We start from the raw sequence: 16298 nt of genomic DNA, 5'->3' as shown, positions 1-16298 counted from the left end.
TAAAGTTAGGGGGGGTTAGGTTTAGGGGTTAATAGTTTAATTTAGTGTTTTGTGATGTGGGGGTGGTGGTTTAGGGGTTAATAGGTTTAGTTTAGTAATTACAATGTGGGGGGCTAGAGGTTTAGGGGTTAATATGTTTAGTTTATTAGTTGAAGTGGGGGGCTGGTGGTTTAGGGGTTAATACTTTATTATAGTGTTTTGCGATGTGGGGGGTCAGCGGTTTAGGGGTTAACAGATTTATTTAGGGGGCAGCGATGTCGGGGGGTAGTGGATTAGGGGTTAATAACTTTTATTAGTGTCTGCGATTTCGGGGAGTGGCAGAATAGGGTTAATAATTATATTTAGTGTTTGCGATGTCGGGGGCGGTGGATTAGGGGTGTTTAGACTAGGGGTTTATGTTAGGGTGTTAGGTTTAAACGTAACTTACTTTTCCCCATAGACATCAATGGGGCTGCGCTACTGCGATCTCCATTCTGCGATCTCAGGTGCTAGTTTTTTTTCTAACAACCTCTCCCCATTGATGTCTATGGGGGAAAGCGTGTACAAGCACGTAAACTCAGCCCATGGCTTTTGCGCGGTATGGAGCTTAACGCACCATACCACACAGCACAAGGAGGCTTTTCAGTAACTCGTAATGGCAGCTCTATGGAGAGTGTAATAACGCAATTTTTTGGCGTTATCTTCGCACCCTGTTTAGCGCAAAACTAGTAATCTAGGTGTATGAGAAGTACATAGGACTGTAAAATATGCGTAATGCGCATCCACGTTCACAATTTAGAGTTATTATCTTCATTGCACGTTATTGGAATATTACATATAAAATATGCTTTAGATATGGATCACACCAAAGATATGTGCACATCTCCTCAATCTTCTCATACAGATATAACCTGATCACATAGCACGCACTGTATTTACTCATTTTTGTATTAAATTCTATTATTAATCTAAATGCTCATTATTTTTAATCCAATAGATATCTAAATTGGGCTCATAGTGGTTGAGATATAATGCATGGGGACACCACATAAGCTGACAGCTTGAAAGCCATCAAATCAATACCAATTGATTGATTGATCCCTGTAAAAGTGAACAAGAATAAAAGGCCATGCTTAATGTGAGTTATATTTATAAAGAAAGCAACATGAGAAGAAGCTTTTGAATAAAACAGTAGTCAGAAATTAGGCACTAAGAATGATTGTCTTTCTTGGTTGCACCATATGCTGTTGAATTTGAAAATAGTGAATTCTGCGCACAAGTTCAAGATGACTCAATAGAATGAATGCCCAGCTGGGAGCTTCTCTGCATAAGAAATTAGCACAGAGGTAACATTCTGGGAAGAGAAATGCCAAATCTGTTACAGTTGCTACTATAAAGACACAGGAGTCTAAATGAAATCCTCTAATTTCTGTTTATTTAATGTTTACTGTGCAATACTATATTCTGTTTGTTTGGTTTTTCTCATTAAAACCTATTCTTAAGCATTTCTAGGGGACATTACTGCAATAAGACAATCTCATTGCATTCTGCATGAGCACTTGGGACACAAATTAGGTGACAACTGTAATATTTTGTTAGTAAACTGCTGCACTTAGAAACAATTTTACAGTTCCATCTACACAGGCTTGTTGTGTTGGTGACATAGTAACAACATTAATAGTTTAAAGTGATGGTAAAGGTTTGTGAAACTACAAATAAAGGGGACTTCCAGTCATGAAGTATAAAATACTTAATGATGAAAGTTACTTTATTTGCTTGCAGCGTATGCTGCGCTGAGCTCCTCAGGCCGCCCACAGCAGAACGCTATTTTTTCAATGAGGTGATGTTTCCACCTCTTAACCAATAGCTGCGCAGCCCAGTTGGCATTATGCCAGATAGCTAGCACGATATTGGCTAACATCACCTCATTGATAAAATAGCATTCTTCCATGCGGGCCAATCGGCATTATGCCACAGTGTTTATTTCCCACAAATTCATTAAATTAATTTCATTGGCAGCTGGATTACAAACAATAGGAACATTAGTAAACAAACACCCAATATTTTGTGATACACTAAAAAGGTCAGTAAACACATTGAACTTACAAGATATTTCTGTTGTGCTGCTATAGAATTAGTTTGTATGAGTTCTGATGGCACTAATATAATCTTAACAAAAACGGGGACATAAATTGTATATTGTGGCAAGATGTATCAGTTTACTGAAGATTACTTATTCAGTTTACAGAACTGAAAAAATTATACTGGTTAAGCAATCAAATAGTCCCTTAATATGTTGTATGTGGTATAAAATTAAAAAAACAATACTTTATTTATTTTAGTTAAAAGTGGTGTAGATTTCAAAAGCATTCATGTCTTTAATAGTTTGCTTTAGCAGTTAAAGTGATGGTAAATCTGAGCATTTGTAAAACGCTAGGATTTACCAGTGAAACAAATAAATGACTTCATGCTGAAACTTCCTTTATTTGTCTGTAGCGTTCGCCGTACGGAGCGCTGTTTTTTTCAATGAGGGAAAGTTTCCACCTCTTAGCCAATAGCCGTGCACCCCAGCTAGCATTATTTCGGGTAACTAGCACGCTATTGGCTAAGAGTTAAGATCACCCTCACTGAAAAATAGTGTTCTGCCGTGGACAGCCTGAAGCACTCAGCGCAGCGAACGCTGCGGACAAATAAAGGAACTTTAAGCATGAAGTATTGAAAACAAAATTACAAATAGTGAATTATCAGCAACTATTGAAGGGATCTGAAACCCAAAACTTTTCTTTCATGATTCAGATAGAGCATGCAATTTTAATCAACCGTCTAATTTACTTGTATAACCAATTTTTCTTTATTCACTAGGTATCTTTTGTTGAAAAGCAGGGATGTAAGCTTAGGAGGGTGTGTGTGCCTTGAGCACTATATGTCAGCAATTTTGCAAGAATTTTAACCATTTGTAAGAGCACTAGATGGCAGCCTATTTCCTGCCATATAGTGCTCTAGACACCTACCTAATTATCTCTTCAACACAAAATACCATGGGAATGAAGCAAATTTAATAATAGAAGTAAATTAGAAACTTATTGAAATGGCATGCTCTGTATCAATCACAAAAGAAAATGTGGGGTTTCATATCCCTTTATCCCCTTGAGTGTTAACAACGGCTCTGAGCTGTCGCAGAGTTCCCCACTCAGGTGCTAACGACGGCTCAGAGATGTCGCTAGCACTCTCCCACCTTGAGGGAAATCTGGAGGCTCCCACCCGCTCCTACCCCGGGGATTGGGCCTGATGACGTCACCGTGCATCTTTATTTAAAAATGACAATAACAAGTATAGGGAAAGGGGGCATGCTGCTTAGAAGCCTGTATATCAGGCATCTAAGCAGCTACAGACCCCCAAGACCCACCGTTGGAAAGATAATCGCCTAACCTTTCCAACAATGTAAGTCTTAGGGGTCTGAAAAGAAAGAAAAAAGTTACAAAAATATATATTTCAAAAAATTAAAAATAAAATAAACCTTAAATCAGCTTATCACCCACGCGGGAAAGTGCTTAGCACTCAAAGAGTTAAACTTTCCTTTTCCTTTTAAATTACTGACGAAGGGACCTTAATGTCCTGAATGTTTAAAATGTTATCCACTTTTAGTTAGCTGCTAAAGGTATCACCTGTACAAAGCTTTTTCTTACAAAAGGATTTTCACATTCTTTGACTACACTGGCTAACACGCTACTGCCTTGTTTCTGGTCTTTAAAGGGACATGAAACCCAATTTTTTTCTTTCATGATTATGATAGAAAATAGGATTTTAAATAACTTTTTAATGTTCTTCTATTATGTATTATATCTGTTGTTAAAGAAACAGCAATGCCCATTGGTGAGCCAATAACATGAGGCATATATGTGCAGCCACCAAATATCAGCTCCTGAGTCTATCTAGATATGCTTTACAACAAATGATACCAAAAGAACAAAATGCATTAGATGATAGAAATCAATTTGGAAACAAATTGTGCTTCATGTCCCTTTAACTGAAATTGAAATTTGGACATTAAATACAAGTTTAGTACCCCAGTTGTTGATTATCTCCTGCACTGGCTGGCACATTTTTCCTTTTTGTCACTGCAGGCAGTGCAGCCAACCAGATGTCATACCATTGAAATTACAAGGACATGAAACCACATTTTTTTCTTTCATGCTTCACAAAAGCATATAATTTTAAATAGCCTTCCAATTTACTTCTATTGTCTAATTTGCTTTGTTCTTTTGGTATCCTTTGCTGAAAAGCATACATAGTTGCAGAATTGCACTACTTGGAGCTAGCTGCTGATTGGTGAGTGCACATATATGCCTCTTGTCATTGTCTCAGCCAATCAAGTTTCAGGTATCTCAAAGTAGTGCAGTGCTGCGCCTTCAACAAATGATACAAAGAGAATGCAGACAATGTGACTATATATTTAAATTGGAAAATTGTTTTAAAATGTTTCTTCTATCTGAATCCTGAAAATAAAATTTGGGGTTTCCCATTCCTTTAAGAAAGTGCATTCCTACATCCTGCTTTATCTTGTCTAACTGCAGTAGAATGAGTTTAAAGGGACACTCAGGTTAAATTAAATTTTCATGATTCAGATACAGTATGTAATTTTAAACAACTTTCCAATTTACTTCCATTAAAAAAAATGTGCACAGTCTTTTATATTTAGAAATTTTGAGTCACCAGATCCTACTGAGCATGTGCAAGAATTCACAGACTATACATATATGCATTTGTGATTGGCTGATTGCTATCACATGGTACAAGGGGAGTGGAAATATACATAACTTTGAAATTTGTTATAAAAAAATCTACTACTTATTTGAAGTTCAAACTAACCGCTAGATTTGGAGTTTTGTCGGTAACGACCCAAAAAACTAACGCCGGCTTTTTTCTGGCCGCACCATAAAAATAACTCTGGTATTGAGAGTCCACATAAAGGCTGCGTTAGGCTCCAAAAAAGGAGCGTAGAGCATTTTTAACGCAGCTTCAACTCTCGATACCAGAGTTGCTTACGCAAGCGGCCAGCCTCAAAAACGTGCTCGTGCACGATTCTTCCATAGGAAACAATGGGGCTGTTTGAGCTGAAAAAAACCTAACACCTGCAAAAAAGCCGCGTTCAGCTCCTAACGCAGCCCCATTGTTTGCTATGCGGTAACGCTTCCTACGTCTGCACTTAACACTCTAACATATACCCCGAGTCTAAACACCCCTAACCTTACACTTATTAACCCCTAATCTGCCGCCCCCGCTATCGCTGACCCCTGCATATTATTATTAACCCCTAATCTGCTGCTCCGTAAACCGCCGCTACTTACATTATCCCTATGTACCCCTAATCTGCTGCCCTAACATCGCCGACCCCTATATTATATTTATTAACCCCTAATCTGCCCCCCACAACGTCGCCTCCACCTGCCTACACTTATTAACCCCTAATCTGCCGAACGCAAAGCGCCGCCACCTACGTTATACTTATGTACCCCTAATCTGCTGCCCCTAACACCGCCGACCCCTATATTATATTTATTAACCCCTAATCTGCCCCCCTCAACGTCGCCTCCACCTGCCTACACTTATTAACCCCTAATCTGCCGACCGGACCTGAGCGCTACTATAATAAAGTTATTAACCCCTAATCCGCCTCACTAACCCTATAATAAATAGTATTAACCCCTAATCTGCCCTCCCTAACATCGCCGACACCTAACTTCAATTATTAACCCCTAATCTGCCGACCGAATCTCGCCACTATTCTAATAAATGTATTAACCCCTAAAGCTAAGTCTAACCCTAATACTAACACCCCCCTAAGTTAAATATAATTTAAATCTAACGAAATTAATTAACTCTTATTAAATAAATTATTCCTATTTAAAGCTAAATACTTACCTGTAAAATAAATCCTAATATAGCTACAATATAAATTATAATTATATTATAGCTATTTTAGGATTAATATTTATTTTACAGGTAACTTTGTATTTATTTTAACCAGGTACAATAGCTATTAAATAGTTAAGAACTATTTAATAGCTAAAATAGTTAAAATAATTACAAATTTACCTGTAAAAGAAATCCTAACCTAAGTTACAAATAAACTTAACACTAGACTATCAATAAATTAATTAAATAAACTACCTACAATTGCCTACAATTAACCTAACACTACACTATCAATAAATTAATTAAATACAATTGCTACAAATAAATACAATTAAATAAACTAGCTAAAGTACAAAAAATAAAAAAGAACTAAGTTACAAAAAATAAAAAAATATTTACAAACATAAGAAAAATATTACAACAATTTTAAACTAATTACACCTACTCTAAGCCCCCTAATAAAATAACAAAGCCCCCCAAAATAAAAAAATGCCCTACCCTATTCTAAATTACTAAAGTTCAAAGCTCTTTTACCTTACCAGCCCTGAACAGGGCCCTTTGCGGGGCATGCCCCAATAAATACAGCTCTTTTGCCTGTAAAAAAAAACATACAATACCCAAGCCCCCCAACATTACAACCCACCACCCACATACCCCTAATCTAACCCAAACCCCCCTTAAATAAACCTAACACTAAGCCCCTGAAGATCATCCTACCTTGTCTTCACCTCACCGGGTATCACACCGATCCGTCCAGAAGAGCTCCTCCGATGTCCTGATCCAAGCCCAAGCGGGGGGCTGAAGAGGTCCATGATCCGGCTGAAGTCTTCATCCAAGCGGGGCAGAAGAGGTCTTCCATCCGATTGAAGTCTTCATCCAAGCGGCATCCATCCGGAGCGAAGCGGCAGCATCCTGAAGTCCTCCACCGCGGAACATCCATCCTGGCCGACGACTGAACGACGAATGACGGTTCCTTTAAATGACGTCATCCAAAATAGCGTCCCTCGAATTCCAATTGGCTGATAGGATTCTATCAGCCAATCGGAATTAAGGTAGGAATATTCTGATTGGCTGATGGAATCAGCCAATCAGAATCAAGTTCAATCCGATTGGCTGATCCAATCAGCCAATCAGATTGAGCTTGCATTCTATTGGCTGATCGGAACAGCCAATAGAATGCGAGCTCAATCTGATTGGCTGATCGGATCAGCCAATCGGATTGAACTTGATTCTGATTGGCTGATTCCATCAGCCAATCAGAATATTCCTACCTTAATTCCGATTGGCTGATAGAATACTATCAGCCAATCGGAATTCGAGGGACGCCATCTTGGATGACGTCATTTAAAGGAACCGTCATTCGTCGTTCAGTCGTCGGCCAGGATGGATGTTCCGCGGTGGAGGTCTTCAGGATGCTGCCGCTTCGCTCCGGATGGATGCCGCTTGGATGAAGACTTCAGCCGGATCATGGACCTCTTCTGCCCCGCTTGGATGAAGACTTCAGCTGGATCATGGACCTCTTCAGCCCCCCGCTTGGGCTTGGATCAGGACATCGGAGGAGCTCTTCTGGACAGATCGGTGTGATACCCAGTGAGGTGAAGACAAGGTAGGATGATCTTCAGGGGCTTAGTGTTAGGTTTATTTAAGGGGGGGTTGGGTTAGATTAGGGGTATGTGGGTGGTGGGTTGTAATGTTGGGGGGCTTGGGTATTGTATGTTTTTTTTTACAGGCAAAAGAGCTGTATTTCTTGGGGCATGCCCCGCAAAGGGCCCTGTTCAGGGCTGGTAAGGTAAAAGAGCTTTGAACTTTAGTAATTTAGAATAGGGTAGGGCATTTTTTTTATTTTGGGGGGCTTTGTTATTTTATTAGGGGGCTTAGAGTAGGTGTAATTAGTTTAAAATTGTTGTAATATTTTTCTTATGTTTGTAAATATTTTTTTATTTTTTGTAACTTAGTTCTTTAATATTTTTTGTACTTTAGCTAGTTTATTTAATTGTATTTATTTGTAGCAATTGTATTTAATTAATTTATTGATAGTGTAGTGTTAGGTTAATTGTAGGTAATTGTAGGTAGTTTATTTAATTAATTTATTGATAGTCTAGTGTTAGGTTTATTTGTAACTTAGGTTAGGATTTCTTTTACAGGTAAATTTGTAATTATTTTAACTATTTTAGCTATTAAATAGTTCTTAACTATTTAATAGATATTGTACCTGGTTAAAATAAATACAAAGTTACCTGTAAAATAAATATTAATCCTAAAATAGCTATAATATAATTATAATTTATATTGTAGCTATATTAGGATTTATTTTACAGGTAAGTATTTAGCTTTAAATAGGAATAATTTATTTAATAAAAGTTAATTCATTTCGTTAGATTTAAATTATATTTAACTTAGGGGGGTGTTAGTATTAGGGTTAGACTTAGCTTTAGGGGTTAATACATTTATTAGAATAGCGGCGAGATTCGGTCGGCAGATTAGGGGTTAATAATTGAAGTTAGGTGTCGGCGATGTTAGGGAGGGCAGATTAGGGGTTAATACTATTTATTATAGGGTTAGTGAGGCGGATTAGGGGTTAATAACTTTATTATAGTAGCGCTCAGGTCCGGTCGGCAGATTAGGGGTTAATAAGTGTAGGCAGGTGGAGGCGACGTTGAGGGGGGCAGATTAGGGGTTAATAAATATAATATAGGGGTCGGCGGTGTTAGGGGCAGCAGATTAGGGGTACATAAGGATAATGTAGGTGGCGTCGCTTTGCGGTCGGCAGATTAGGGGTTAATAAGTGTAGGCAGGTGGAGGCGACGTTGTGGGGGGCAGGTTAGGGGTTAATAAATATAATACAGGGGTCGGCGGTGTTAGGGGCAGCAGATTAGGGGTACATAAGTATAACGTAGGTGGCGGTCGGCAGATTAGGGGTTAAAAAAATTTTTTCGAGTGTCGTCGATGTGGGGGGACCTCGGTTTAGGGGTACATAGGTAGTTTATGGGTGTTAGTGTACTTTAGAGCACAGTAGTTAAGAGCTTTATAAACCAGCGTTAGCCCAGAAAGCTCTTAACTACTGACTTTTTTCCTGCGGCTGGAGTTTTGTCGTTAGATGTCTAACGCTCACTTCAGAAACGACTCTAAATACCGGAGTTATAAAAATCCCATTGAAAAGATAGGATACGCAATTTACGTAAGGGGATCTGCGGTATGGAAAAGTCGTGGCTGGAAAGTGAGCGTTAGACCCTATTTTGAGTGACTCCAAATACCGGCGGTAGCCTAAAACCAGCGTTAGGAGCCTCTAACGCTGGTTTTCACGGCTACCGCCAAACTCTAAATCTAGGCCTAAGTGCTATTGCATTGTCTTGTTATCTTACATTTGTTGATTATGCAAATCTAATGTGTTGACTGGTCTAGTGCAACTAGACGAAACAAAGCAGAATGCAGGAGTATGCTCTGTTTGTTCTCAGTGAGGAAGATAAAAGGCTTCTGATTGGCTTACAGCCTGCTGTAACAACAATTTAAAAATAATAATAATAATAATAATAATAATAATAGCTAGAGACACAGAAGCCTGGTGCAGAAGGTAATCAAAACCTCACATGGGATCTAAACTTAACATATGATTTGTATCTTAAAGACTAATTAAATACATTGAGTGCTTAGCATTATGCCTTTTGTCCCATTAAATATATTACAAATCCCAGAGGGATGTATCTATAATTAGGATAGTAACCAATAAGCAGAGACTGAACAAATGTCACACATGCAATTGTTGAAGTAGTGATAGAAAATCCATCTACTAAGTTTGCAGCAAAATTGTATATATTGCCAGCAAAACAATGCGATACCTGATGATCAAGGCTAATATTTTACCTGCATTGGAATTCAGTTCTTCATTTTCGGACTCGGTGCCATTTTGACTTCCGCTTCCGTGCAAGCTGTTTATTGCTATTAACTTCATTTTCTGTAGTTTCATTGCTTCTGCCATAGCAGCTGCGGTAAGGCCTGCAAAAGCACAGATATTTGTTGTTGTTGTTTTGTTTTTACTTTTTTGGCCAACTTTAGCCGACTGTTTGCTAAAAAAAAACGTATCTGTCTCTTGTCTTAGACTCCTATATATTATCAGTAAACATTTATAAAATAATATTATGTGTCTGACAAGAAATAGATTTACAGCAACCAAAAATTGCTTATGCAAGAAACAACTTTGAAATAGCTCATATAAGAGTTAGTGAATATGGTATAAGGAATTATTAACCATCCACGCATATTCAGTGCAAACCAGTTGCTTCACACACAAACAAAATGTAATTGGAAAATGTTAACATAAAATTTAAACCATCATCAGGAACCAAATGCAAAAACTTTATGCCACTCCATTTGCTCAGTGATGTTGAGTTTACATTTCTCATAGCTATTGCATACTTAGCAAATGTCCCAGTTTTCTGGGACATTCCTGTCCCATGGAATTGAACCTTCAGATTACCGCAGCTCATTGTATTTTATTTTCTTTCTGTCACTAGATAAACTAAACCATTCAAGACATTCTCAAGGAACATAAAGCTCTACAATTATTACATAGCCTACCCTTTTTAACCCTTTCGTGTCAGGGCTAAAGTGCCTACATCGGAACAACTGTTCTGATGTAGACAAATTGAAACCACGCGATCGTGCACACAATCGCAAGATTTCAATTATTGGATCGCATCTGGGGGGCGTCCCTACAACCCTAGGAACGCCCTCCAGAACGCGATCAAATCCTGAAAGCACAGAAGGCTTCAGGACAGCCGTTAGCTATGACGTTCTATTCCGTCATAACAGCTTTAAAGCCCAGTGTAATTATGACGGAATAGAACGGCATAATGGCTTTAAAAGGTTATATAACGTATGAAGCCCATTCATGAATTTATTTAGATTCAGGAGCAGTAATGCATTACTCGGAGTTAGCTAGTGATTGGTGGCTGCACATATGCCTCTTATCAATGGCTCAATATATGTGTTCACCTACATCCTTTCTGCCTTTTTACCCTAGAGCTGACTTTAACAATGTGTTTAAATCCTTTTAACACACATATGTATGCAATTGTAGAATAAAAAATGCACATTAGAGCATACTCTTTTTGCATGTATGCACCTTTAAGATCATATGGAGCTGCCACTTCACGCTTTTATTGCAGTAATTTAATTAGAGTAAAAATTAGAATATAAGGATGTGGGGATTCACAAATTCCTACTGTTTTATAGCAAAAACCTAATCTTGCATTAAGCAAATTAGCTGAATCTAAATATATAGCATAATCTTTCATAGTATCTTAATTGATTGTAAAATTGACATATTTTTTATATTGTATCAAAAGCTTTCATGTCAAAACTGTGAACAACTGAATTAACAAAAGGAGGGCACTTAGTGATCAAATTTGGAGGCTTGCAATTAATTAAATGAAATGGTGACTCAGTCAACTGATGCATGTTTCAATATTAAAACAAAACATTTAATTACATTAACAGTCAACACATTGAGCCTAATAATAATATGAATTAAAATAATTGAAAAGCAGACAGGCTGGAAACATTTACTCAGTGTTACAGACGAATAAAAAGAGATTCCTACTCATCTGATAATATTAGTATTCAGATCTGCTACGGGTCAAATGTGATGTACTAAACAAAGCTGATGAAACATCTGGTGGTATGAAATATTAATATCGGATATCACAGAAAAATAACATATTGATGGCTTGCTTAGATAATGCTTTTGAAGATAAACTATTCCTGCATCAAGTAATCAATGTGATTTTTAAAATAATACTGCACCTAGATGTGTAGGTTTTATACCCTAAAAATAGGGTAATTTAATAGCAGTGTGACCAGATGTCCCGTTTTTAACGGAATTGTCCCAATCTTTAACACACTGTCCTTTTGTCCCCAAAACTTTTTAAAGGGATGATGTCCCTTTTTAATAATGATTGTTTACTTATTTAATTTTTCATTATATATGCTCAACGCTCTCGCTGATATTATTTGTATGTCCATCACTGCGCTATGCACACAATATCTGCAGCCATTAGTGGCTCTGCAGCCGCGGAACAACAGCCCCCTGCATGCTGCAGTGGTGGACAAGTGTAAAAGGAGACAGAAGTCGTTGTGCCTTTTTGGTAATGTCTGAGTGGGGGGGGGTGGCTTGTAAGCAAAGACAGAGCTGAGCTGCAGAGACAGCGTTCATCTGCAGATAGAGAGAGCTATTGAACAACAGAGAGCAGTTGATCATCAGAGAGAGAGTTGAAAAGACAGGGCTGAAAAGCAGAGAGAGAGTTGAACAGCAATATATTAATATGTGAATTTATGGCTAATAACCACTTACATAGTTTATTGTGAAGTGATATCTGTTGTGAATATTATATTTATATTACCAGATTTGTTAGTGTGTGTGAGAGAGGTAGAAGTAACACCTTTCAAAATCCTATATAATAAAAGGCCACGTGTTTTTATCCAAAGCTGTTATGCGCAGTAGAGACTGCACGAGGACAAACATACCTGAGGATCATAAACAAAAAGAGAGAAGCGCTCAACCTGGGATCGAACAATAGCATAATAGATTTTAATATGGCTAGTTACCACCCAAGAAGCAGCCTCTTTTTGCTCAACATGTGCCTTTCACAGAGAAGAAGTTTCCTGAAGCATATCAGTCTGATCCTGACTTCACAGTACAGTCCAGCCCCGAAATACCAGGCAATCCCTTTCTGAATGAGAGAAACAGCAAAAACCCAGACGTACATTTCGCCCTATTGTGGGCCTCGTCAGTGAGGTGCAGCCATATCCCTCTAGGCACACTGAGCAATGGGTCCACGTCTGGATTCCCGCATCACACTTAGGGAGACTTCCCTAAGTGCCATAATTTGCATAAATAAAAAGAGAGAAGCACTCAACCTGGGAACGAACAATAGCATAATAGCTTGTTCTATGGCTAGTTACCACCCAACACTGACGAGGCCCACAATAGGCCGAAACGTACGTCTGGGGTTTTGCTGTTTCTCTCCTTCAGAGAGGGATTGCCTGGTATTTTGGGGCTGGACTGTACCGTGAAGTCAGGATCAGACTGATATGCTTCAGGAAAGTTCTTCTCTGTAAAAGGCACATGTTGAGCAAAAAGAGGCTGCTTATTGGGTGGTAACTAGCCATAGAACAAGCTATTATGTTATTGTTCGTTCCCAGGTTGAGCGCTTCTCTTTTTATTTATGCAAATTATGACACTTAGGGAAGTCTCCCTAAGTGTGATGCGGGAATCCAGACGTGGACCCGTTGCTCAGTGTGCCTAGAGGGATATGGCTGCACCTCACTGACGAGGCCCACAATAGGCCAAAACGTACGGCTGGGGTTTTGCTGTTTCTCTTGTTCAGAGAGGGATTGCCTGGTATTTCGGGGCTGGACTGTACTGTGAAGTCAGGATCAGACTGATATGTTTCATAAGTTTTCTTCTCTGTGAAAGGCACATGTTGAGCAAAAAGAGGCTGCTTCTTGGGTGGGAACTAGCCATAGAACAAGCTATTATGCTATTGTTTGTTTCCAGGTTGAGCGCTTCTCTCTTTTTATTTATAACTGAGGATCAGACAGAAGAGGGGGTGGGTGGGAGCCAGTGTGGTGGGGAAGGTCACCAGACGGGAGCAGGTGTGGTGGGGGGGCATGACTGGTTGGGAGTGGGCATGGCGGGGGCATGGTCGGGCAAAGCGTGTGGGACCGCTGCACTGCAGAAAATGGCCGTGTACACGGGCTTTAGGACTAGTATAAAATAAAAAGAGACATACATAGAAAGGGGTCTTTTGTCTAACCAAGTTAAAGGGATATTAAACACTAAATAAATACTTGCTTGAATTATGTTTTTAGAACAAAGATTAGCATGAGAATAATTTGTAGATGTATTTTTAAAAATTATATTAGTTGTTTAAATATTGAAAAAAAAGGGTATAGATAGGTATAGATAATATACATATATATATATATATATATATATATATATATATATATATATATATATATATACCGTATTGTCCCGAGTATAGGCCGCACTTTTTTCCCCTAATGCAAGCCTTTAAATTAGGGATGCGGCCTATACTCGGGGTGTTACACAATTTGAAGCAGTTGGCTCTTTCCAGAGTATCCCGTCTGCCCGCCCCCCACTGTGATGTCACATACACACGGAACTTGGCTGTACACTCGCCGGCGCGCTGTAGGGATCCCTCACCGTCTCATCTTCACCACCGCTTGGAGCGCTTATGAATGCCGTGGGTGAGGTATTCGAGTCTTGAATGTCATAAGGTGGGTCCCCAAGATCAACACTTGTATTACCAGCGTGTGACTAGGTGTGTGTAACTCGTGATTTTTGCATCAGTGTTGGATGTGGATTACATTGTGAGGATTTTTGCAGGGGGCAGAGTGAAAGGAGAGTGTGCCGCACAGGGAAACTTTGTGGAGGATTTCTTTCAATAACAGTGACGGTAGATTCTATAACTACACATGTACGGTATACCAGTATTTTTATGATCACTGAAATGGCCCTTATTAAGGATTAATACGGTAATACCGGTAAAACGAAATACAGTAAAAATAAAATCAAATACCGTAAAGTCAAGTCCCCAAGTACTGGTAAATGATTCTTTATTCCATGGTACATTAAAAAACAGGATAAAAAAGGAATACTGGTTTAAAAAACGTCTTCCTTTTTTTTGTATCCTGTTTTTTTCAAGCACCATGGAATAAAGAATCATTTTTACAGTATACTGTATTCTACTTTGAGTTTCTTCTTTTTTTTTTACCAGAGTGGATATTGGCAGCCTGTGTAATATAATTTCTTTAAAATGGCACCAAACTTTAAGGGTGCGGCTTATAATCAGGTGCGGCCTATACTCGGTACAATACGGTATATACATATATAATATATATATATATATATATATATATATATATATATATATATATGGATATATATTTAAAATGACTTAGAACATATTCCTCTATGTGAAGAACATTGGAATCTGAAATATTTAGAGCACATACACAGTTGCACTTTATTACATCTGAATATTGCATAAATATGATTTTTCATGTTTTCAGCTCCAATGAACATATATATATATATATATATATATATATATATATATGTGTGTGTGTGTGTGTGTGTGTGTGTGTGTGTGTGTGTGTGTGTGTGTGTGTGTTTATATGTGTTTATATGTCTGTAATACATATACACAGAAACACATATAAATATATATGTATATATATATACACACACACACACACACACACATATATATATATATATATACATATTTAGCAATTTGTTTTCAATAATTTTTATGAGATGGTGTTATTATGAGTGTAAGTGTACTGTTTTATCCCGATGCATGTTAAATTCAATTGCACTCAAGCAAACATGTTTACTTTCTACTTGTAAGCTGCAATAAACCCGATATCACTTATGTGCAACAGTCAGCGCCCCACTCATAACCTGGCCCAAACAGAATTGTTTATAGAATTCTGACTCTCCTACATGATGCACAGTTCTTGCTTGATATGTTTAGGACCTAATTTATATATGCCCCTTATAGACCACAGCAAAGGAGATAAAAAAAATTAGCAGTCAAGAGACTTTTCAAAAGGTGTTACCCTGGACTGCAACTTTACTTTAATCTCCCCTTAATGATTTAGGTGATATTTCCTCTGTGTGGCTGCAGAAGGCAGAAATATATTTCATTTTAAAAATGCACAAGCAGAGCATTTAGTTTTCCTTTTTATTGGTTGCACAGCACCAATATACCAAATATATACTAAAGAGACTGGAGGTGATGCATCTTAACATAAAGGGAGATTAAAGACATTTATATTAGCATAGTAAGTATCAGCAATTAAGTACTGTGTTGAACGATTACTTACATGCAAAATATATGTTTTAAAAGCATTTATTAATAAAACATTATAAATAATTCACAAAATGACTTTAAAACCCTGGTTATTATGTTTATCTTCTTGTCTTTAATTGTGGTCAATTATAGCTAATGATAGTGTCCACATTTCTAGTTTAGGCAATTCACAGCATTTTAAAAACCAAAGTTGCTTTATGGCCCCTCTAGGGAGCGTGGGACAAACATCATTTTTACACAAAAAGAAGAGAAGTGTAATATACTGTTAATCTTTCCCATGTGCCTTAAATTTCAAACATTAAAAGAATAATGTAATGTTGACTTTATTTTTGTCTTTGAATAAATACATTTGCTCTTTTCTTTGCTTCGTCCAGAAATTCACACATTACATTACAAAATTAATATTATCTAAATATCAAATTACAGGATATTGGTGAGTTATTTTAATAACATATAATAAGGAATTTCGTGCACTAAGTCCTTGAAGAATGGTCTCTCTCA

The 16298-nt window shown here is 37.8% G+C and overlaps 1 protein-coding gene across 2 annotated transcripts in view; it reads right to left on the bottom strand.

Annotated features, from left to right (window-relative positions):
• The window catches only part of DACH2 (dachshund family transcription factor 2), an 862115-nt gene that overhangs the window by 346694 nt on the left and 499123 nt on the right, over positions 1 to 16298 (bottom strand). For both annotated transcript variants that reach the window (XM_053699352.1, XM_053699351.1), the window contains exon 3: positions 9757 to 9888. In XM_053699352.1, the coding sequence (XP_053555327.1) occupies positions 9757 to 9888 (132 nt within the window). The remainder of the gene's footprint in view (positions 1 to 9756; positions 9889 to 16298) is intronic.

Source organism: Bombina bombina, chromosome 1 (assembly GCF_027579735.1).
Source record: "Bombina bombina isolate aBomBom1 chromosome 1, aBomBom1.pri, whole genome shotgun sequence".
Lineage (NCBI taxonomy): Eukaryota > Metazoa > Chordata > Amphibia > Anura > Bombinatoridae > Bombina > Bombina bombina.
Note: the sequence above shows the minus strand (reverse complement) of the source record. Positions and strands in the feature narration are given on the sequence as shown.